The 24,142-nt window shown below is 25.0% G+C and overlaps 2 protein-coding genes across 2 annotated transcripts in view; both read right to left on the bottom strand.

Moving 5' to 3' along the window:
- Window positions 1-7,901: 7,901 nt before the first annotated feature.
- On the bottom strand, window positions 7,902-12,965 carry LOC105367798 (FERM, RhoGEF and pleckstrin domain-containing protein 1-like). Its single transcript, XM_011506588.1, has 9 exons — window positions 12,670-12,965; window positions 11,104-11,479; window positions 10,527-10,636; window positions 10,305-10,445; window positions 10,076-10,230; window positions 9,723-9,847; window positions 9,078-9,238; window positions 8,346-8,605; window positions 7,902-8,060 (listed from the first exon to the last, which is right to left on the bottom strand). Exons 1-9 carry the CDS (start codon window positions 12,859-12,861, stop codon window positions 7,985-7,987), a joined length of 1,596 nt encoding a protein of 531 aa, XP_011504890.1. The 5' UTR covers window positions 12,862-12,965; the 3' UTR covers window positions 7,902-7,984.
- Window positions 12,966-22,280: 9,315 nt separating this feature from the next.
- The window catches only part of LOC105368349 (uncharacterized), a 38,665-nt gene continuing 36,803 nt past the window's right edge, over window positions 22,281-24,142 (bottom strand). The window contains exon 12 of the mRNA XM_011507352.1: window positions 22,281-24,142. This exon is cut by the window's right edge and continues 1,697 nt beyond it. Coding sequence (XP_011505654.1) covers window positions 22,444-24,142 — 1,699 coding nt within the window. The 3' untranslated portion in view covers window positions 22,281-22,443.

Genomic DNA, 24,142 nt, shown 5'->3' on the forward strand with positions numbered 1-24,142 from the left:
TAAACGGATTCAATCGTATTAAATAATTTATAATTTAATCATTGCTATTTAAATATGATATCATTTTCGTTAATATAATACAAAATGTAATGATTCTCGCGTTATAATATATGTTTCTTTTTCTCTTTATTTTTAATGCATTTGTCGATAAAATGTTATTACTAATTTATCAATTATTTATTTGTGAAATACATTTTCATAATCTAAGCATGCAAACATAAATTATCAGTAATGGTACACAAAAAGAATGCTTTGTTGATTATCATGAGTATTAAGTTTTTTGTTTCCGACATCTCATCTATTAATTTGAAAAGAAGCTGTCCTAAAGTACGCTTAAAATTTTTAAAATTAATTTGAAAGGTTTATTAGTATGGGGAAATCCAGCGTATATCCATTAGTTTTTAAGTCTTGATTTAATCATCCAGAAATCGAGTAGCGTAATGTGAAATAAATGAAAGGACAAAACGGTCAAGGCATCGGGTATAGTATATATATATATAACTTTTAAGCATTAAAAATGAACATTGAGTATTTGAAATATTATATTATTGATAGCGATAAATATAACGATATTATTTTTATAAAAATGAAAAAAAAATTATATTTTTGAAAATACAATCAATTGTAACCTACATTTTGTAAATTATTTTCACAAATTGGAATAATTTTAGTGTATAAATTTGTTAAATTTTTCTTCTGAAAATACAAGTTTGAAAACAAAAATTTTGTATTGATATTTAAATTTCATACAAATTATATTTATTTACAACTTTTGATTTCAGTTTTGTGCAAATAAAATTGTAATAAGAGAAGAGAGATTTGAATAAATTTTTTATTCAATTCAATTAAATCAATCAAAATTGATGAAATGTAAATATATATATATATATATATTTTTCATATTCACATTAAAATATTCATCTATAAACAGAACATCGATAATTTGTTTGCTGACATTAATATAGTCTTACCAATTGTAAATTTAATAAGTATTGTTAATTAAGCATATATTTACATCATAATAAAATTCAGTAATAATAAATCTTTCTTTACAATGTTTTAAATTTGAATATATTTCAACATTCATTCATCATATGCTTCAGATCAGTTTAAAAACTATAATTTAGACTTGCGATATTGATATCTCATGTAAATTAAAATTAAATAAATTTAATATAAGAGCCATCGTTTTTTTAAGTATAAATTTACTATAATTAATGTTAATGTATAAAAAAAAAAAAAAAAAAATTAAAAATACTTCAATTCATAATAATTATATAGATTTTTAAAAATTGTTTTCAAGTATATCTGCGGATTAACTATAAATTATATTTTCTGTGTTAACTATAGATATTTTTTTGCAATTTTAATGCGTAACACTTAGACAAAAACAGTTTTAATTGTAGTAATTTCGATTGTATAAGAAAACATTATTACTGTATTCTTGGCAATACTTACACTACAAATTCTACTTGTATATTACTAATGGTCTTTTAATTCGGTTAAAAATTAAGAAAAGAAAAAAAAATTTAGATATTCATGGTATGATTATTTAAATATTTGTATTGTATTGAATAACCGGGATAATTAAATATTATATCAATATTATTCTAATTATATTGTCATTCATTTTTTTTTAATTTAACGCAATTTCAAAAGGAAAACATGCGATAAGTAAAACAATCTTCTTTGACAGTGAATTAATATCATATTAAATGAGTCTACAATTATCAAAAAAATTAAATATGCGCATAAACGAATGCGTAATTATTTTCACACGAATACTCCACCATTATGAATGTACATGCATATACATAATAACTACTATTCACGTGCGTTGATTTATAAAATCTTAAATAAAATTTGTATAGTAATTTTAACAATTATTGTATTCATAATTATATTTTTACTTATATAATAATAATTTTTGTTATCAATGTTTATTTTTGTTATCAATATTTACTAGAGTAAAGACTGATATTGAATTATATCGAAAATACTATTAAAAAAATATTTAATGCCATTAATAAACAAATAAGTAAAATAAAATATTTACATGCTTTAAAAAAAATTGATACGTTACGTTTTACATTTATGCAAATCATACTCCGTTCAAATTGGATTTGCATGTTGTAAAAATATGATCTACTTTTGTCTTATAAGATGTAATAAATGTTTGAAATTCTTCTAATCTAGATTCTGCAAGATATTCATTTAATATTAAAATATACAGATTTAATTAAAGCATTGAATGAATTTTCAATTATTAATGGCTAATAATTCTCAAATGATAGGAAAAAATATTTTTACTGTAATTTAATTAAGCAAAAAATAAGAAAATATTTTAAAAAATGGCACGAAACTCGAACTCAATGGAAGAGAATTCATCAGATGCTTTTGTATAACCAGACAATAGGAGCCGCTGGATAATATATATTACAAGGTTCATTTATGGATTCGAGATTAAATCAACATTCTATATAGTTACGTTGAGAAAAGAGCGTAAGAACGTATGTGTGTGTAAGAGTGCGATCAACGGAGTCATGATTGCGGTCGGCGATCTTTGGGGAAATCCCCAAAGGTTTTGAAATTCGCCTAGACCTGCGTACCTCAATTATCATGTATCTGTGCAGCGACTTTTAATTTCTACTGAAAATAAATTAAGAGTCAGCTTAATTTATTTTTAATTATTGTTCAATTATTATAATATAATATAAAAGTTTTATCTCTTTTATTTGAATTGGAATTCGATCATTTTATTATGATATTTATTAAATAGCTGTTTATGAATTATTTAAACTTATATGCACTGTCAATATGTTCTGTGTTATTATCGAATTAGTAAACAATTACAGTTTTATTTTTATATATTAATAAATTCTGCATAATTGTAGAATATTATATTGCATGAGATTCTGATGATTTAAAATAATTTCATCAAAGTATAAATAAAAATCTTAAATGGAAAAACCTATGTTTTGGTAGCTAAACCGACCAGCTTTTATCATTCAGCTATTAAACCTGTTTTTATACAAACATCTTGATTTATGATTATTTGAACCTTAAAGTTTACTTGTTAACCTGATGTTACCACGTTTAAATTAAAAATTTTGTGAGTAAAGAAATTGGTGCATTAGAGAACTTCTCTATATTAATATAGTATCATTAATTTTTTAATATTACAATTAATATTTTTAAATTGATGAGTGTATGAATCTTAATTGTGATTTTCTGTTCTAAAATTAATTATTTTTCTTTTATAACTAATACTATAGCCCAAAAACATATTTCTATAAAATTTTCGAGCCAATGTTACAGTCTCTTTTAACTAAAGAATAACGTAAACCTAATACTATTTATTTGATATTTTTAAAAATACATTTTTAATAAACATATTTTTTATTATTGGATGACACTGACGATTCAGCAAAAATATTATGTAAGAATGTATATGTACATGATAACTAGGTACTTTTAATAATTTCATTTAAAATAATATATATCACAAATTAAAATATCCATTTTAAAATATAGAAAAACTACTTAGTTCATTAAATAAAACAAACACTTTATGTAGCATATGTAGACATTTCTACTCAATAAATTAAATAATACATTACTCGAATATTGTATATAACAATTAAAAAACGTTTAATTAGTTTTTATGCATAGTTTCAAATTATGAAATGCATTGTTTAATAAGAAAATTAAAAAATTTATTACTTATTTTGAATCAATCATATTTTGACAAATATATATCAGTAATTTTTACTTTGTTAAATGTTTTATAATTATAATTTTTCTTTGCAGTTAACAGTTAACTAGTATAATGAAAAGTTTTATTGTATTTTTCCATATAGAAATTTTATAATTATTCTAATGTTCTTAGAAGTAAGCAGATAAATATTCTGGTTGAAGAAAATAAATCACCTTTACATCAAATCTTAGAATAATTTGCAAAACTATTCACGTAAAAATAATCAATAGCTGTAATATTATTTCTGGAAATGGTTAAGTCAAGTTCTTCGTTTTAAGCGAATATTATGTGTAATCTTATTATCAATAATTAATTTTCTTAATGCACCAAAATAATATATTTATTTTATTAATGAGAATATATTTTTTTCTAAATTTGTAAAATTTTTATAAATTAATTACCAAGTCAACCAGATATTTATATAATGAAATATTTATTAAAAAATAATAATTAAAATATTAAATCCATGAACAATGTTGGAATGCCATTTAAAAAACTCAATAAAAAATATCTGTATATATATATATAACGTATTTCATATTTCTATTATTATTAAAATAGATTAATAATTAAAAATTATTCTAACTTTATCTGTTTAGCAAAATATATTTATTATCTTGGACATTCATTTTCATTAAATACTTAACTTTCTGTCATATTCTTCAAAACTCATTGGTTATAATGATTGTATAATATATTTTTTGGAGTTTTTCCAAACTCCAAAATATTCAGTGTGATCCAACTTCTATATAGATAAATCTTCAGAGGAAACGATTCGAGGTCACCGCTAACGATGTCCTGCGACGTTGGATTCGATCGAGTTTTTGCATCTCCATCTAATTGCTCTTCGCATGGAATCATCTTGATAGTATGTCGGTAACTTTGTGAAGTCATAGCGTATATACATGCACGCGAGGTTCGTCATATTTTTAAATTAAACATTTTCTCACAGAAGTAGTCAGGACTGGAAATATTTATGGCACTTGGATGAATAATTAAGTTGCTTTAATAAGATGCTATTATTTAACATATAAGATACACGACGACTGTTGTATATCTACAGTGCACGAGAAGTCATAGATTATCTCTTGTGAGTCTCATTTTCTTTTTCTTTTTCATTGCATGTGCCTATGTACATCGTTTAGATTGTTATTATTAGAAATCAATATAACAATAGTCAAAGTTCTGATTAGACACTTGTAAACTTTCAAAAAGTTCAAAAACAGTTAGTACTTCAAACTCACTTTATATATTAACGTTTTTAATTCTTTTTATAATATTAATATTATAAAAATTGTTTATGTTTATGCTTTTAAAATTTAAAGTTACACAATAAAAAATTTATAGAATTTAAATTCAACTTATATCGAAATTATTATCTATTCAACCAAAATAAAACAAAGTAATAAATATAGTGTTTATAACGCATTAATATAATATATTTTCAATATATATAATCAATATTTTAAATGATAAAATCGAAGATAATAAAAGTGTAAAGAATAAAAATATATTATTGTTTATAAAATTGTTGTACAAATTTTTAATAATACCCATATATTCAATATTCTACCATAATTTTAAAAAATATTTGATCAATATTTTTAATAAAATTACAGAAAATTAAAATTTTAAAAAAAATTATTTTCAAAATCAATGTTAGACATTTTAAAATGTCAATTTTTTATGTTTTAGTTTAATATATATTTAAATATTTGTTTAAAAATATATATTTTCGAACCAAGTATTAACTTAAATATAAAATAATAGCATTCAAAATTATTGAAAAAAATGTTCACATATATTTTAGTTCTCCAAAAAAGACTAAGTATTTTAAAACATACATTTTTAAATTATGAATAATGAGTTCATCATTATTAAAATTTAATCACAATAAGTTCATGTATATCTTTATATTGAGAATAAAATATCGATCATTCTGGTTTTGTTAATAAGTATACTAAATCATGCACAGTGCAATGATTTACTATAAAATAACTATTTAATATTTGTAGATGAATAGATTTTATATTTATTATAGCAGAAAAGAATTTGAGGGTTATAAAATTATTATCCATATGCTAGAGAAATTATTTTTAAGACAAAGAATAGTCTAATCATAATTTCAAATTTCATATAATTTTTAGTTGAGAATTTAAAGAATATTTGAACTACATTTTACTATTTTAAAACTTTGTAGTCAAAAAGAACATTAGTAAAATTTAGAATTAATAAATAAATGAATATTTTAAAAGGCTATCACTTCTTGAGTAAGTGAGATGTAAATATATATATATATATATATGATACAATATTGATAAGATTAATTAAGTATTAATTTAATTAAAATATAATGATTAATTAAAAAATTGTTTAATTTGGAATTAAGGTAAGAATTTATTCTTCATACATCTTATAAATTTTATACAATATTTTTCTTTGCAAAATTTTTGATATGTTGAAAAAACATCACAATTCGTATAAACTCATAAATCTTCATAATAAAACTTATAAAAACATAGAAAATCTTTTAATTCTCTTAAATTTATTCACTGCATGTAACATTCTCAAAAAATGTTGTCATAATATAATACATTTCAATTTGAATTCATGTAAATAGATTGTACTTTTTAAAATTTACTTAAAATGATTCCTATTTTTTAAGAATTAATTGTAGTTTCGGATACTTAAACATTAATTGTCTACAGTCTTAAATATTGATTGTTTTTGAATCAAGAATAGATACGTAGAAAACCATTGGAAAGGTTTTGAAGTGTGTAAAATTGTAAAAATTCTTCAAAAAACTTCAAAATAAACGATTATCACATGCAAAAATGTACAATTAAATCAGCACCACATCGTTATCATATTTTTTTCTAACATTAACATACGATTCATTACAAACAAAATTACTTAAAATTGAATATTTTTGCATGTAAATTTTTAAATATTCAATATTCAATTTGAAACACATTTAAAACTAATGTTTCTGATGTTACTAAATCGACATGCTTTAGCTTAATACTGAGTAAAGGGCGCACTAAATTACGTAGATTGAAAAAAAAACAACAAAAATAAATCATCAATGATGGTTTTTATAACGATACTCCTATTACGTTATCGAGTTTTATTTAACAATTAGAAATTGCTTAATCTAAGTCTTAGACAATCTAAAATTATCTAAAAGAGATTCGATTTATATACAATTACTTTTTCATTATACGAGTGGAAAATTCGTTAAATGCAACCACATAATCAAACAAATCTTAATCGTAATTACGAATACAAATAGATAATTATTACATTACTCTTTGTAAAAATGTGCACTTTCAAAGTTTCCAGCGATATTTTGATACCTTTGGGATTAAGTTCTACATAATGTTTTTATTGCGTAGACTTTTCAATAAAAGATGCTTCTTACAATATGATATAAGAATAGAGATATAGTTTTCAAAAATTATTTCATGATAATATGATTATATATTATTAATTAAAACTATAATAAATCTGAATGGTATATTAAATTTTATATTTTTATAAAAATGATTGACTTAAACTTTAAAAACAATATAAAAGTTATATATTGATAAATTTTTAATCTTTAAATATTTGTACAATAAATTCAAAAAGATTGAATATTTAATTTTGTTTATGACTCACAAGTTCTAGTAATTCTTCCAACATTCAAATTCTTACAATATCAAAAAGAATATAGAACTTTTTTTTTAAATGCTAGATATTAAAATATTTAGAAAAAATTTCTTAAAATATTAGAAACAATTTTTTAGTAGAATAACAAAATATTATATATAATCTCTAAGTTGTTGAAATATTTATGTAATAATAAATTATGAAAACATTTTTTTAGAATTTTGAAGAATAACAATGCGGATAGCATTCCGTGTTCATTTTTCTATAATAAATTGATTTATAAGGCCGTGACAAATATTTTTTCTGCTCGTTTACATTATCAAGAAATTTTACATTTGGAAAAAACTTTGAAAGTTTTTCTAATTATATATTATTCATCGATAGTTTTAATGTAAGATAATAATTCTCAATTTATACGTGGAAAAATTTTTAAAAAAATAAATTTGAGAATATGATAAATTAAACATATATCTTAATTACAGTTTCTCTACAATCTCACATATTTAGAAAAATCCAAGTAAAGCAATAGCTGTTACCATACATTTGTAATTTTTTTTTTTCACTCACATACATTAATTAATATTCCTCTTTAAAACTGTAGCTTGTTGTTGTATGACTTTGTTGCGTAGCACTTTTAATGACTTCCATCCATCTGCAATGATAAGTTTAAATTAATATTGTTAAATTAAAGTATCCAGTACAAAGAAAACTGTTGAAAATTAAAAATATTTTTCCTTGAATGTCGCATATAGTATTTAATATAAAATTCTTAAATAAAATCTTTAAACTTTAAAAAGTTTAAATATCTTAAGCTTTGTATAAGATTGTTTGTTTGTTTAACAAATTAATGAATCTTATTGTAAAAATCATTCGTTACGAATAAATTCAGTTACATGCTTTAAATTTAAATTCGTTTTGTTAATTAAATATAACGCACCTTCCAAACGTATAATCACTCTCCGCTCTGAAGAAATATACATGATTCTTGAACTGCAATTTAAAAACGAAGTCTTTGTTGATACCGTCTTTATCCGATGGCTGTGACACCATATAACCCAAAAGAGGTAAACTTGCAAGAGGGAAGCTGTCTTGATGCGATTTATAGAAAAATAGGTAGAAGTTGGTGAATACAACCCATAGTTTTTGCCATCCGTTACTGTTTTTGAATTTGCGCAATAGAAAACCACTGAGCTGATTCTAAATAACAATACAAAAGGTTATAATTTTATATAAGTGTATTCTGTATAAGTGTATTTTATATAAGTGTATGTAAAGCCTAGTGAATTTTAAAATCCACTATTGAGATTTTTTATTTTTTAATAATAATTTTTTTATTTTCATTCAATTCATATTCATAGCAGTTCTAAATATTAATAAGTGTATTATTCTTCATATAAATAAAATTGAATTAAATGAAAAATATACTATTATATAATAGACTTTTTAAAATTCTTTAAATATTATCTATATGAAATTAATATATTATGAACTTTGTTATTATTGTGGTTATATATATATATATATATATATATATATATATATATATATATATATATATATATATACATATATATATATATATAAACCTTTTTTTAATGTATTTAATCTTAATATTTATTATAAGAAAAGGATATTGTAAAGATTATTTTTTAAATAATTGCTGAATTACTTGAAATGCTCGTAGTTGATCACTATAGCTAATACTCGTATTTCGATGCCAACATCCATGAACTGTCGTGTTGCGTCGTTGAGATGTTTTTGCTCCACCGCAACTAGTACGATCACTTTCACATCCAACACCATCTCCAACTTCATCCACAGATCCCAAGACTAAAATGTAATTACATTTATTCAAACTTCTTTACAAGTTATGTAATTAAAAAATAATAATTTAATATAACTTGTGCATAGGGTTCGGTAAATGAATCGTTAAAATTTAAAATATATAATCATTATAATATGATTTTAAATTAGTTACACATCTTCTTTTTATAATTTATATATTTGATTTGCAATGACTTCTTTTTATATCGCACAGGATTATTTAACTTTGTTTTATACTCAATAAATATAAAATCATGATTATTTTATGTATTTATTGGATATAATATCCAAGGATGAGAAAAGAAACATAATTAGATTAATAATTAATTTTTTGTTTTGTTTTTTAGATATAATATGATATGGTAAGTATTCACTTTTCATTATATATACTAATCAGAATTAACAATAAATTGGGTTTCACTAAATGTTAGCACGAGACTACTATTTCTTTAATTATAAAAACTGCAATGTAAAATGTGTGAAAACGTACTGCAAGTTTTTAAATTTAAATATGGCATTTTCCCTTCAACCGAATCAATTTGAGCAATTGTCGTATTGAGATCCTCTAACCATCTTTCTTTTTCCTCTTCACTGCAGGCAGCAACCGTCAAAGATCTTAAAAATAATTTATGTATTAATATAAAAACTTTACAACATTTAAAACAATATTTTTATTAAATAATAAATTCATATTTATTACAGAATAATATTATTCATTTTATAGACATTTTATTTTATATTATTATACGTATATATTTTTTAATTATTTCGATTTAAATAATATTGTACATTTTGTATCAATTATTAATTTAATTTTTTTTAATAATATATAAATATACTTACTGATTGCCAATGCCATGAATGATGAAAGCATAATCTGTACCAGTTTTATTGTCATTCTCTTGGACTTTCATATTTTTTAAAGGCAATTGTCCATGGACCCTGAAGCATTGTGTAGGTTGCTGAGATCGGAATGTATAAAGTAATACGTCGGAAAACTAGAACGAATATTTAATGATTTAGATTCAATTTTGAGAATTTAATAAACCGAAATTTATCGCTGCATACGTACTAAGAAAAACATTCTTTGCTGGAAGCCTTTACGACTATATTTTTGTAGGCAACCTTGTCTTATAAACCTCCGACCTTCTTGTACTAAGTTATCAAACCCACTGATATCTCGTTGTAATTCGCACAATTGGACTAAATTTTCCTATTAAAGATTTATAAAAGTTATAAAACAATGAAAAATTTAATTAAGATATCATAGAAAATAATTAATAAAGCTAATTACTGCTTGGTTAAGAACTGTCAATCCTTCCAGCAATGTTTCACCTAATCTATCTCTCGCAGCCAAACAGTCTTCGAAGTCTGTGTGATCCTTTGGATAATGATCTAATAAACCTACGAAAAGAAAAATCGTTGTTTACATTTTTGTAAATTTTATTAATGTAATTGTAATAAACTAATGAAATGTAAACGCCGCTATGTGAAATATTTGAAATCGTCACATTGACAATAAAGAAAAATTAAAAATAAAATTTAAGTAATTTTAAATGTGCAATTAAAATAAATTGTCGTGGAGATTATCTTTTTAATACTGAACTTTTTTAATAAAATCGAAAGTATAAATAAATAGTTTTTACATACAATTGATTCTTATTTGATAAAATTTAATGACATTAGTAGAAATAAAGAATCTGAAAAAAATTAGAAATAATTTTGGTTTTAAAAACTTAGATTTAAGGAAATTGTATAAAAATAAATAAAAATTATATGTACATGCATACAAATTAAAAATAAAACTTTATATTTAATAATAACAAAAATAAATAGTTGTAACGATTTTATTAATTCGATACAATTCTTACTATCGATAATACTGTTGTAATGAAGTAGACGTTGCAAGGGTTTCAATAAAAAACTTGTCAGAGGCAGATAGCAATGCTTCTGCAGCTCGAAGTCTCTGCAGAGTTGGTCAAAATGTTTTGAGGTACGCATGGAATACTCGAACTTCTCTAGCACCGGCATCAGGTTCTCGAGGTACTGGTCGTAAAGCGGAAGGACATTGAGCAAAGCATTGTAAAGGTAGTCGCCGATGTTATGGCGCGCGTTACTTTCCCAGCGCGCTAACCTGACCTCCATTTCCTGGAGGCACGGTCCGTGGGCATCTGCGAGCAACTCTATGAGAGTAACGAGTGAATCACCCTCGCTCTCCGACTCCTTTGATAACTCCTCTCTGAACCACTAAAACACGTAGATTAGATTGGACTTTCGCAGAATTGATATATCTCATTAATAATAATTAACTGTTATTTACATTGAAATTATATTTTCTATTTGTTTTTAATGAAAGTATCTAAAGTGGGTTTCAAATAAAATACTAGAATCTTATATTTAAAAATGTGATTAATCTAATGGCAATCAAAGGAAATAATAACTAATTAAAAACATTTCAATTTGCATATTACGGATTAAAGCATAATTCTTTTAGTATAATATATAACATATATATATATATATATATATATATAATAATAATAATAATAATAATAATAACGTAATGATCATGATTTACAGAGATAATGACTGCCAATTTTTTCAAAGTCAATAGATGCTCTGAATATATATACTAAACTTTTTAACTTCAGTGACTCCGATGAAATTAAGGGACGCATTATAAATAAGTAAAATTTCTTAGTTAAAAATAATAATAAAGCAGTTATATGTCTATTAAAAGATATATTCGATCATATAAAAATAGTAAAATTACAATTAAATACAAAAAATTTTTAAATTCATCTTTCATTTAATACATAAGATATAATTTTGAAACATTCACAGTATTCACTTGTAGTTTATTATTAAAAATACTTCTCTTTGATACTTGTTATTAATATTCAGGCAATTTTTATTACTGATACTAATGTTTAAGAATAGTTAAAAGCTTTAATACAATTTTGTAAAGTATAAATTTATTTTAAAATATTTGAAAGTATAAAAGTATAATAAATATTTTTAAAATACAAATTATTTCTTAACTTGTAAATTATTTTTTTAGCATATAAGAAATGGTCTATTTTTATATATTGTTTAATATATAATTTAATACATTCATAGATATTTAACTCTCTGCTTTTTAAAATGACGTTTAGTTTCCAAACTAAATATAATTTGTAAATCTAGTAAATTCGTTGACTGAATATTAATATAAAAATAAATTATTTAAAATAATATAGAAGATATACGTTCTCGATTAACATTCTATAATTTAGTGTGACAATTAACAATGCATCCTTGTAATAATCATATATTTACTAATGCCGTTTTAAAACATAATAATTTTATTTATGAAATTATTTTACTAAAACTTTATCGCATTTGTGCATATTGATAAATTATTGATTTATTTACATATTCAAAAACAGTTTACGTACAATGTTAATAACATCCAAGTCCTTTTTGTACGTCCTCTCTGTCATGAGAAGCTCCTTGGCTATGAAGTAAGCCTTGTCCGTGGGCCACCTCTTCGTTTTCCTTCCATCAACTTCTTCCACCACGTCACCGTTTCTCAACATTTTTCCTGAGCTCAGTTCGCCAATATCCTGAGGATAGCCGCCGTTTGGCATTCGTCTCTCCTGCGTGCTACGGGCGTACAATGAATTGTTGTTCTCAACCTTGTAGACTGACTGATTCTGAGTAATATGAGGCTTCTCACTTTCAGCATCTTCTGTAATATTTATATCGTTATAAAATCAGTTTTAAGTATTTAAAAAAATTTTTTATTAGGCTGTAATTTGGCTAGTGATGGGGCTTTAAGTATCCAAATCTCATTTCACAAACTATTTAATCGATTTATAGACCATTTATATTATGCATTTTATTCATTCAATTAATTAGCTGGAAACTAATAAATTTTCAATGATTGTCGGTTCAGATAATAATATATATATATATATATTTAAGAAATAAATCTAAATCTGTATTTATATTTTATTTCATACTAAAACTATTAATAAATATTATGTATATACTCAATATATTAAAATGTTTATATAATAAAGTTTACTTCGATCATCATTTTTAGATCGGGATAATTTTAGCCCATTAAAAAAAAAATGTAAATTTTTAAGTAAACTAGCAAAATATAAATATTTAGCAATAATATCTTCTAAAAATAGAGGATAATGTACATATATAGATATATCAATAAATAATAAATAAAAATATGACTTTATAAATAATTTTAAATAAAAGGGCGCATAATGAATATGAATAAGCCATACACAAATAATCATGCTCTTGAATACTTATCAAATTCTAAAATAATAATTTTCATAATGAATATTAATGAACGCCCGCTTAATATTCATCAGATCATGGATTCAATCTATTCACGATTTATACGAATCTTCAGTATCTTTAGTATGAAATACAAATTTAATCGAAGCTATAGAATAATATTAATAAACGATATTTTAAGTATATGTTAAATTCTTTGATACCTATATTTAAGCCATTTTTATGTTAAGGAATTCTTGAATTTTATTACACGAGTAATATATATATATATATATATATATATACAGTAAACTATATAGCATCAATGAATAAATTACTATCAACTAAATTCATGCCGAAAATCTAGGTTTAAACGAGCAATCTACTAAATAAATCAAATAATAATTGCTAAGCCTAAACATAAATTTAGTATGTTATAATTCAATATTAATAAAAAAAGATAAAATAAAATTTTCGATAATACTAATTAACATAATGTAAATTTTTATTATTTTTTAGCTTAGCTCTGTAAATAATATGAAATCAATAGTTAATACGTTTAATTTCAAGAAAATAATTTATTACTGCATACTAACTAAATAATTATATATATATATAGATAAAAATATTTGTAATTTTGTGAATAAAAAAAATGTGTATTGACGTCTTATATTCTTTTAACGGTTGTTAAATTTGATTATATATACCTTTATGTATTATATTAAAAACCTAAATACTTGGGTCTGAAAAGCAAAAAAAAAATAACGTAAATTAAAACTCAATAAATGTGTAATTTATGTTCAAAAATGCAACTAGATATTATACCACATAATTATTACGAACTACACGATAAATTTTAGTCGAATCTTGATAAAAAAGTAAACACTTAAGAAGACATAAAAAAAGTTCACAGCGAATAAAAGGTTTTGTTTCTTTGGGATTTACTCACACGTGGCATTGTCATCCAGTCGACCAACAATTCCAGGAGTGCGATAAAAGATACGAAATACAAACGACAAACAAAATTTGAATAAGAAGAAAGAAAATGGATTATAACTTTAAATAAAATAAAAATACAATATAAATTAGTGATAAAATAAGAATGAAAACAAATAATATTTAGAGAATCTATTTACAAAATGCCTATTTAAAGTAACGTCATATTATTGAAAAATTTTATTCCACAGATATTAATACTATTTTATTTTTTGTATTTATATTTGAAAATATTTCTAATACAGCAATTATAAATTTTCAAGGACAAAATTAAGATGTATTAAATACTTATATTCAAACTTTAATAGAATTTTTCATAAATGTAAAAAACCAAATTCAGATAAGCAAAAATTTTGATTAGTTGTAGAGTCATAAAAATTATATAAAAAATAAAGAACAATATTTTTAAGGATTTTACAATTAAATCTTACAATCAAATACGGAGAACGGAAAGTTTTATAATAAAGTATAAAATAGTAATTGAAAAAAAAGATAATACAGTTAAAACAGGAAATAAATATTTTAAAAAAATCACATTATGGACACGCCTATGAAATTGACTTTTATATAATTTATTATTGTATCATAAGTATATTAAGTAAAGGTATCAATAATTAATGTACAATAGATGCCCTACGAATTTAATTGGTATTCTTTTTTCATTGTCCTAAACGAAATGTATGCCGCTCCTTCTTTCCAATCATTTAAATGTTTTTTAGAAAAAACCACACGTGCATAAGAGGACATAATATAGAATTGTAACAATTATGACGCCATTAATCCAATCTTTCAATGATAATTGAATCGATTCATTATTTTTTTTTTTCATTTTTCAAAACTACACGAATTGAAACGAAATATTTCATGGCAACAAATATAATATACCTGTAAATATACCGTATATTCATAATCTCTATGTATACACTTTTTTTCATTTTCATGTTGCTTCGGCTGCTCTACTTGAATTCTTACGTTTTCGGCATTATTTTTTTTGTTTTTATTAATTTTCTGACATATAAATGACTATCGCACTACTCAACGCTCATACAGTCATGCCCATTTGAGAAAATCTCTAATGCAAGATCACTTTAAATATATATTGATCTTAAATTAGAGTATTTTTGTTCTGCCAAAATACACAATTTTTCAATAATTTTATATAAATGGACTTTTTATTAGTCATTGACGAGTAATATTTATTTCTTACCATGAATTCCATTTAGAAAAGTTAGTCTTTATAATTAGAACCAGTCTCGTTACGTAGAAACGTGATTACAAATTATTTACAATAAATTTTTCAAATATAATCTGCCAATCGGTAAATGTACCTATGTATTATTGAGAAAGCAGGCAGTATACAATTCTTTTAAATGATTTATTATTTCTAACACAATGTTAAAAATTTGAATAAAATGGAAATATGTGACCTGCTCTTCGAGCCATTCCGAGGTCTTTTGCTGTTTGGAAGATGCGAGGTACTGAAAGATTACTCATTATAATTATGTTTTATAAAAGAGATACATAATTCTAACTTTGATACAGAATGATAATGGTAATAGTTTGTAGTCAGTCACGTCTTAAATAAATTAGTTATACTAGGTAACAATTCATTTTTTGAAGGTTCTCTTATTCAGCCTTTTTTTCTTCTTATTTTTAAACAAATATTTAAAGATGAATATCAATAATAGGCTTGCGCTTAGGCAGTTTTAAGAGAACTTTCAATAATGAAAACTCATTTGAGCAGATTTTCATTTGTATAATTAAATCATGCCTAACATGCAGTGATTTACATATTTACTCTTATTAGCTTTTGAGCAAATAACTCAATCGATCAAATAAGTTTTGTATACATTGTTAATTCTAATTATAAATTTAAATGATATAGATCATTAAAATATATCTGAAAAATGGATGAAAACAAAAACAGGATTATGAAATATATATATATATATAGAAATTTAATACGAGAAATAGAATGTCTATGGATGTATTATATTTCACGGAACTTGTATCTCGTATTAGATTAAAAAAATTTTAAAATAAACAAAATTTTAAGAATTTTAAAAACTTAAATTTGTTGACACAACGTTTCATTAAATATAACTAATTTCAACAGTTTTTAAATATGAAATCAAATTCAACTTGAAATTCCAAATTGTGTGTTCATATACAATTCTAAATTAAAATACGATTAAAATTTGTTTAAAAATTGTAAAAATAATTAGTGTGATTTATGATCATATATATGTATATATATATGTATATATATATATATATATATATATATATATATATATATATATATGATCACAAATAACATTAAAATAAATAGTTGATTTATTTAAAACTTATATTATATAATGTATACAATCATTAATAATTAAATACTATCAATGATAGCATTAGAAACGATTCATTTTCTTTAGTCAGACATGATATTATGTCATTTGAAATACAAATAAATATTATTTGCATGCAAACATTTTCTTAAAAGTTAAAAAAAAATAAAAAATAAACAAAAAAAAAAGAAGAATGAATAATGAATGAAAAAGAAAAAATCAGTTAAGGCATATTTTTTACAAATGATTTACACTGAGATATAAATAATTAGTTGAATATAAATTTCTCAATAATGAGATCTGATTCATATATAAAGTAAACTTGAAAGCATAAAGGAATAAATCATGACAATTGTCAGTGATCGGTGATTTATAATGTCGTCAAAAAGCAAAAAACTCCTGAAAATTTTTTTTTTAATTTAAGTATTTAATAATGTAACTGGTAAATTTTTTTTTATATCGACGTAATATATGTATTTTATCTTGATTTCAGGAATTTATACTTATTAACGCGGATTATTAAAGAAGGGTCGTTACGTAATGGTTCACAGATACACATATTTATGAATAAGAAGTATACGATTTGGGTATAAAAGTTGTTAATATAGGATAATCACATAATGCTTCAGTCATTTCAATGAAATTTGGGGTATTTAATACACGTTAAATTACATTACTTTACTTGAATGGGATGGCATTTGTGTTATGAGAACATGAAAGTACTGATGAAAGAATGAGCTACTTCGAAATAAATTGTACATGAATTATAGTTTTTAAGAAATCTATAATAAATGATTGTAAACTATTATATAAACCGTGAACTATATAATTATATAGCATGAACTATATTTAATTATACAAATTTTAAAGTATTTGAGATGTGTAAAAGGCAATTTATGTTGCAAATTCTAACTCCTGACGAAGTGGATGATGATAATTCTTGATTGTTAACAAGAATTTAGTATTTACTAATTCAAGTGCATCGAAACAGGATATTTAATTTAACAAACGAAATCTACAAAGTAAAAAGCTCAACTTGAAAAGTATACTAACTACCTAATAAGAATTTGATAAAGCAAACAACTATAATTTAAAAAAAAAATAATTATTGTCAACAATGGATCAGCTACAATGATAATGCAGAGCAGCTATGAATACGTCGACTATTTAATTTCTAAATATTAGAAGAACTAAATAATCAGGGTTTGACAGATTGCTTTTGACTTAAATAATCGAAGATATTATTATTGGACTAGGGAAATCCACCTGACTTATTTACAAATTCTCAATCACTGCACGTTTCAATAAGAATCTCATACAAAGGAATAATTGTGGGGTGTTGATGCTACAAATATGAAATGATTATCGTGATCTACAATATATGTAATCTATATGAATTGTGATATTTTATATATGTACTGAAGTGTGATGCGTGAAGTGCAAAAACATTTTGATTTTTCTATATGATATTGCATTTGTGCGTACTTAGTAGCTGATATTAATCAGAACAGAAATTAATAGTTGCATTTTTAATGAGAAAAATGATTATATCGAAGTTCATTATATGATGAAAAATAATGGAAAATGTAAATTTGAAGGTTTAAGTCTCTAAATTTAATGTGATATTATATGATCTTTTGTTTTTTTGTTTTTGTCAGAATTTAACGAATCAGTAAAATAAAATAAAATATTATAACCGATTTTGTTACAATAACTTTTACGAAATTCTGATCTGATTTATTGTCATAATGCCTACACACGCACACACGCACACACGCACGCACGCACACACGCGCACACGCACATATATATAATCTAGTGAAAGTGCTTGTAGGCAAGCAAAAATGTGTGCCTTGGTGAATATATTCTCGTGAATAAATAAAATAATAAGTATGTAGTAACGAAAAGGAGGACACTGTTTTGAGCTGCAAGAGTAATTGCAGCCAACTAGCGTTCCTCGAATAGCCTAAGACGAAAGATGATCCCGGTGTTGCTTTTGTCGTTCGCATAAATTGTCGACAAACATGGCACGGCTCGTCGAGTACATTTAGTTACAACTTCCCCATTATCAATCGCTTCATCGTCGATAGATGGGTGTGGTGACCGGTAAGAAGCGATTGGTCAGGTTGCGGGGCGTCGCATGAACCATTACGTTACGCACCTGGTTCACCCGGTAAGGCACGTGCCAAGCCGGCGAATTCACGTACCCATTCTGGTAGTTCCAACAGTTGTAATCACCATCACCACCACCTGTCAAGAAGCACTTCGTCCTTAACTGAGCTTTCCTTAGTCTTTGCCGACGAGTCTGGCTCATTTTTGCGTTTTTTCGACGTTTGTGAAGCAGACGAGATTGAGTAAATAAAGCTTGTGCGAGGAGATTTATGTAAACTGTGCATCTGTTATTGTTACTTATGCACAAACAGTACTTATTACGTGGTGAAAAAAATTAAATACGAATCGTCAATCAAAAGGAGTTCATTTTATATGGAACGCGGCAGAGAATCTTTAAAATTTCCTCTCAATTATTTAAAAATTACATTTTATTGCTTGAAATTCAATTGGTTTAATGATTGCTTATATTTCCGTGGATAAACTTGACCGATCGAATATTAAAATATAATAACATTACCTTCTAAATACTTCTAAATGAACCACAATATACAATATAAAAAAAATTAATGCAATTACATGGCGGAGATGATTATTTTGAAGTTGATTTTTAAAATTCAAGAATTTACATGGTGCAAGTGATGTATGGCTTTAATGGAAAAATGTTGAGTGTCATGAGTATAGGTATGAAAGGAAATGAGCTATCTATTAATTCGTTTTAATATATTTACTTGATTTTAGATAGTAATACCTTGTTTTCCTAAATTTAAAGCGTAAGTGTTATCTTTAAAATACTATATATACTGTGAGTACGTCAAAATTATTAATAAATTTTAATTACTGAATTATCAGTCATTTGTAAATAATTAATTCGCCAATTAAACGACGTATGCAATGTTAATTCTGCTTATAAAATGAACCATTTCAATTTATGTACTTCATCTATTACCATTTGTTTTATGAAAGTAAATAATCAATATTTATATCAAGGTGCATATTTTTAATTCGGCCAATCTATACTGCAGATATACCATTAGTTAGTTTACTAACTTGCTTATATTAATATATATATATATATATATTAATATATATATATATATATACTAACTAATGGTATATCTGCAGTATAGATTGGCCGAATTAAAAATATGCACCTTGATATAAATATTGATTATTTACTTTCATAAAACAAATGGTAATAGATGAGATTTTAAATAAACTCAGTGAAATTTGGGTTTTTTGTAGATTGAAAAAGCCAAAGTGTCAAATTCAATGAGCGAAGAAAGGATTGATGTCATGTGATAGAATGTAAGTAAGATAAACAATTTCAACAAATTAAAATATGAAAACAAAAGTGATATAAAACATTGTTTATACCTATCGCTGTCATAGTACAGAGCACTGCTAATTTTTAGAAAATATCTTTTACATTTATTCATGGCTATGATAAAAAAAAAAAAAAAAAAAACAAAACAGAGTTTAGACTCATATATTATAATCTAGGCTACTTAATGCAATTCATTAAACAAACGAAAGTAATTAATTCTAACCACCACACTTTAATTTACAATTACAATATATTCTATAAATTAACAGCACTGTCAAAATACAATCTTAATTCGTCATCTCTAACACTTCTAATACGCACGATTATTGTATGAATAATAGGTGTTTAATAGTAGATCAAGATCAGACAAAACGGCAAATCACAGAGTTAATATCCTAAGTGATGATTGGTTAACGAAATGTTTGGTATATAACATAAGTTAGTCCAATCGCATGCTTTATAAAAAAAAAATAAAAAAAAAAATGTTAAAAAATCTGATTACATTATACATTATGTAACAATAAAATTTAGATCATTAGACCATAAAAATTTCATAACGATACATTAACAATATAGTAACAACCAAATCTCTCGTTGGAGGTTGCGTCAACGAATTTAGATCGATGTATTATGGATATTCATCTTGGGAACGACAATTTTTCAACTAATAAATATAAATTGTAAGAATACCATAGTCAATTGATTGATACCCAGCGCAACTTTGTATCAAAATAACGATCCATTTCGTTGCAATTCTATTAAAAGCTCCGACGAAGATTAAAAAATATATTATTTTAATCATAAAACTATATATAATTATTGCAATGAACTTAGTTTATTCTTTATTCTTTTTCATTGTCATTTAAATAACTTTTACTATGAAATAATTTATTTAGTTTGTCTACGTAACAGGCTAACAACTTAGCTCGAATAGAAGCTTAACACCGTTAATATTTATCATCGATATAATTACTCGATACCTCTATGTAAAAGAAATGTCATTCTCTCATATAATTACATTTCATTCAATTCGAATGCACATTGGCAAATAGAAAAAACGGATCTAAATTAGCTATTTATCTGTTTATATAGAAAATGTGGATGATTGAAAATGGTACAAAAACTAGGTACATAATTTTAAATTAATGTGATTAGGGCTTTAACCCAGTAAAAAGTTATTTCAATTGTTTCGATATCGTGTTTTACGAGGACATACAATAAAATCGCTCGTCAAATTTTTTTCATAAAGGCAGTAACAACCGATTGACAACTTTTTAATTCGTTTCGATAAAAATTGCTCGTTATATTATTTATCATTTTACTTATTCAGTTTGGATATCTATTATCACGAATTTGTCCATTTCATAAAAAAAATATTTATTCTATTCATTACATTATACAGAGATCGATTGAATAAGGGCCAAGTTATACTTGTAAAGCTACGTTACAAATTGCTCGTTCACAAAGTGAACATATTTTTTTGTATTTTTCAACTTCTTATTGATTTTCAGCGATGATTGCCGTTCTCGTAAACACATTATTATTGAAAACAATTCCCTTTTTATTTTGATACACAAAATTCTGTCTCGACTAAATCAGTCAGGGAAATCAAACCTAATTATGAAAGATGATTTCTTAATTGTGGCTTTATAATCACCGCCTAAACACGTAATAAATAATAATACGATAAATATTTATACTTAACTTTTTTTTTTTTTTTTTTTTTTTTTTTTTTTTTTGGATTTTTAATTAACCGATCATCGTTAATGTATTTTAATAAAAATGATTAAGTTACGCACCACAATTAGTATTAATTAAGTGTTTTATCGATTGCAGTATGCTTGTATATTATGGTGTTCGAAAAGTTGTTACAATATTTGTAAATATCTAAGTCAATTCCATGCGACTCCAATTCAATTCCTTTAGTTGGAGATTCCTAACTTGCATTGCATTTGACTTAGAATTTTTATTATTATATGATTGACTTTTATTTTATTTCTTGTTCAACTGTCCCGAAAATTCATTCGATTATATCAATTTTCAGAACAATCTGTTATATGTTCGTTGTTTATATCAAACAAAATCTTTTTCTCTAGAGTTTACTTTTAATATCGATGATATACACCGCAATTCCTTTCAATTACTTGCAATAAAATTATTTATTTAGCAATTTTTTTTTTATTCTTCGTTTCAGACAGTTCGTCATTATCGTCATCTTCAATATCAATACTTGGCTCTGGAAGTAATGGGGGAGGTATGGTAGCAACATCAAAACTTGAATCAGTGCTTGATATAATTTGTCCATCTTTTATTTCCAAATCAACAACCACTCGATGTCTTCTTTGTTGTTTCTTTCGTCTGAAAGCTCTTTGAGCTCTATCGGTTGTATGGCCTGGACTATCCATACTGGATGAAGTATCGCCTTCGCTTTGTGGACTTCTGCCGGTTGAGTAAGGTAAAGTTTTCGTTCTTATTTGAGCTTTTATTTGCATCGGTGGACTAGATGTCGTTGACTCTCCGCTTAAACTTGTTGTAGAATAGTAAGGCGTAGATTTTGTTTTCATTGGCACCATAACAGGTCTTTCGGTTGATCTAGTATTAGCGCGCTTCGATTCTTGAACCAAATCAGAACGGACCTTACCAAATTTACGTTTGATAAGTGGATCCTTGAGTGCTGAACACTTATCTTCGAAAGACCAATCATCGTCATTACCTCTTGCAATTGATGAAAATCCAGCATATCCTTCGTGCATATCTTCTGAACTATCGCCTCGACTTACTTCCATACGAATTTGATCGCCGCAAGAATATCGCATTGCTGGTACATTATCATATATTTGATCTTCATCTTCTTCGGGTATGGACTTTGGTAGGTCTATAATATCGGGTAAAACGTCAAAATTTTCTTCAATTGCTTCGTCGTATTCATTTTTTAATGTTATTCGAGGTGGAGGGATATTTGAAATTTGCTGTATTGTAATGATATTATCGTCCTCAAATTGTTCTTTTTGCATTTCGTCAAACTGGCTCTCGACAAATTTTCTAGCTTCATCGAATTCGTCTATCGTTTTATCAATTTCTTTGTCAGAATTTTCATTTAACGATCGATCAACGTACTCTACATTTGTTCCACAAACACTTTCACATTCCTTAATTTGACACTTTGAATTTGGTCTCATACTTGTTCCACTTTTCTCTGAAGTAGTTGTATCACTCTGACTTTTATCTCCACTTACAGATGCGTAATATTGTTGAGGTATAATTGTCGTACTACCAGACCAATCAGAGATAGAAGCACCCAATTCTGCCAATGAATTATCGTCTGATTTTGTACTAGAATATTGACAGAATTGTCGAACGGTATTATTTGAACTCGACCATTCGGACATTGACAAACCCATTGAAGTATCTTCACTATGAGAAGAACCTGTTATATGGGAATTTGAACGGGGCCTTACAACAACTTTAACCGTTCCATCCATCGTTGCCGAAGAACTTTGATTGTCTTCTAGAAGCGTCGATTGCAAGTCATCGTGTAAAGTCCTATTTTCATCGCTCGAATCGCTATTTTGCGTATGTCGACCATCTCCGGTTTCCGTACTATCGGTTACAGTAACTTTTACGGCTTCTTCCGGCTTTATTTCCATATAAAAAGTCTGTACGTGGCTAACATCGGTCTTTTCGTAAATTGGTGAACTAGGTGGCGACGGCCAATCCTCTGACGTTTGTGCTTGAAGTTTTCCTCGAGGACTCTTCGGCGATTTACCATCATCCTCTATACATACATCAATAGGTATATCTGGGAATTCTGAAGATGTCCTGCGGTCTTCGGATACAGAGAGTACAGCTGCTGCTGAT

Source organism: Ceratosolen solmsi, unplaced genomic scaffold (assembly GCF_000503995.2).
Source record: "Ceratosolen solmsi marchali unplaced genomic scaffold, CerSol_1.0 scaffold6, whole genome shotgun sequence".
Taxonomy (NCBI): Eukaryota; Metazoa; Arthropoda; class Insecta; order Hymenoptera; family Agaonidae; genus Ceratosolen; species Ceratosolen solmsi.

What these genes read in the sequence shown, in the direction of transcription:
- LOC105367798 (XM_011506588.1), bottom strand. Translation starts at nt 12,861, where the DNA reads ATGCCAAACGGCGGCTATCCTCAGGATATTGGCGAACTGAGCTCAGGA. An exon ending in TTACAACAGTATTATCGATA is followed by an intron (nt 10,637 to 11,103) that starts GTAAGAATTGTA and finishes TTCTTTTCGTAG; the next exon opens with GTTTATTAGATCATTATCCA. An exon ending in AGCAAAGAATGTTTTTCTTA is followed by an intron (nt 10,231 to 10,304) that starts GTACGTATGCAG and finishes TATTCGTTCTAG; the next exon opens with TTTTCCGACGTATTACTTTA.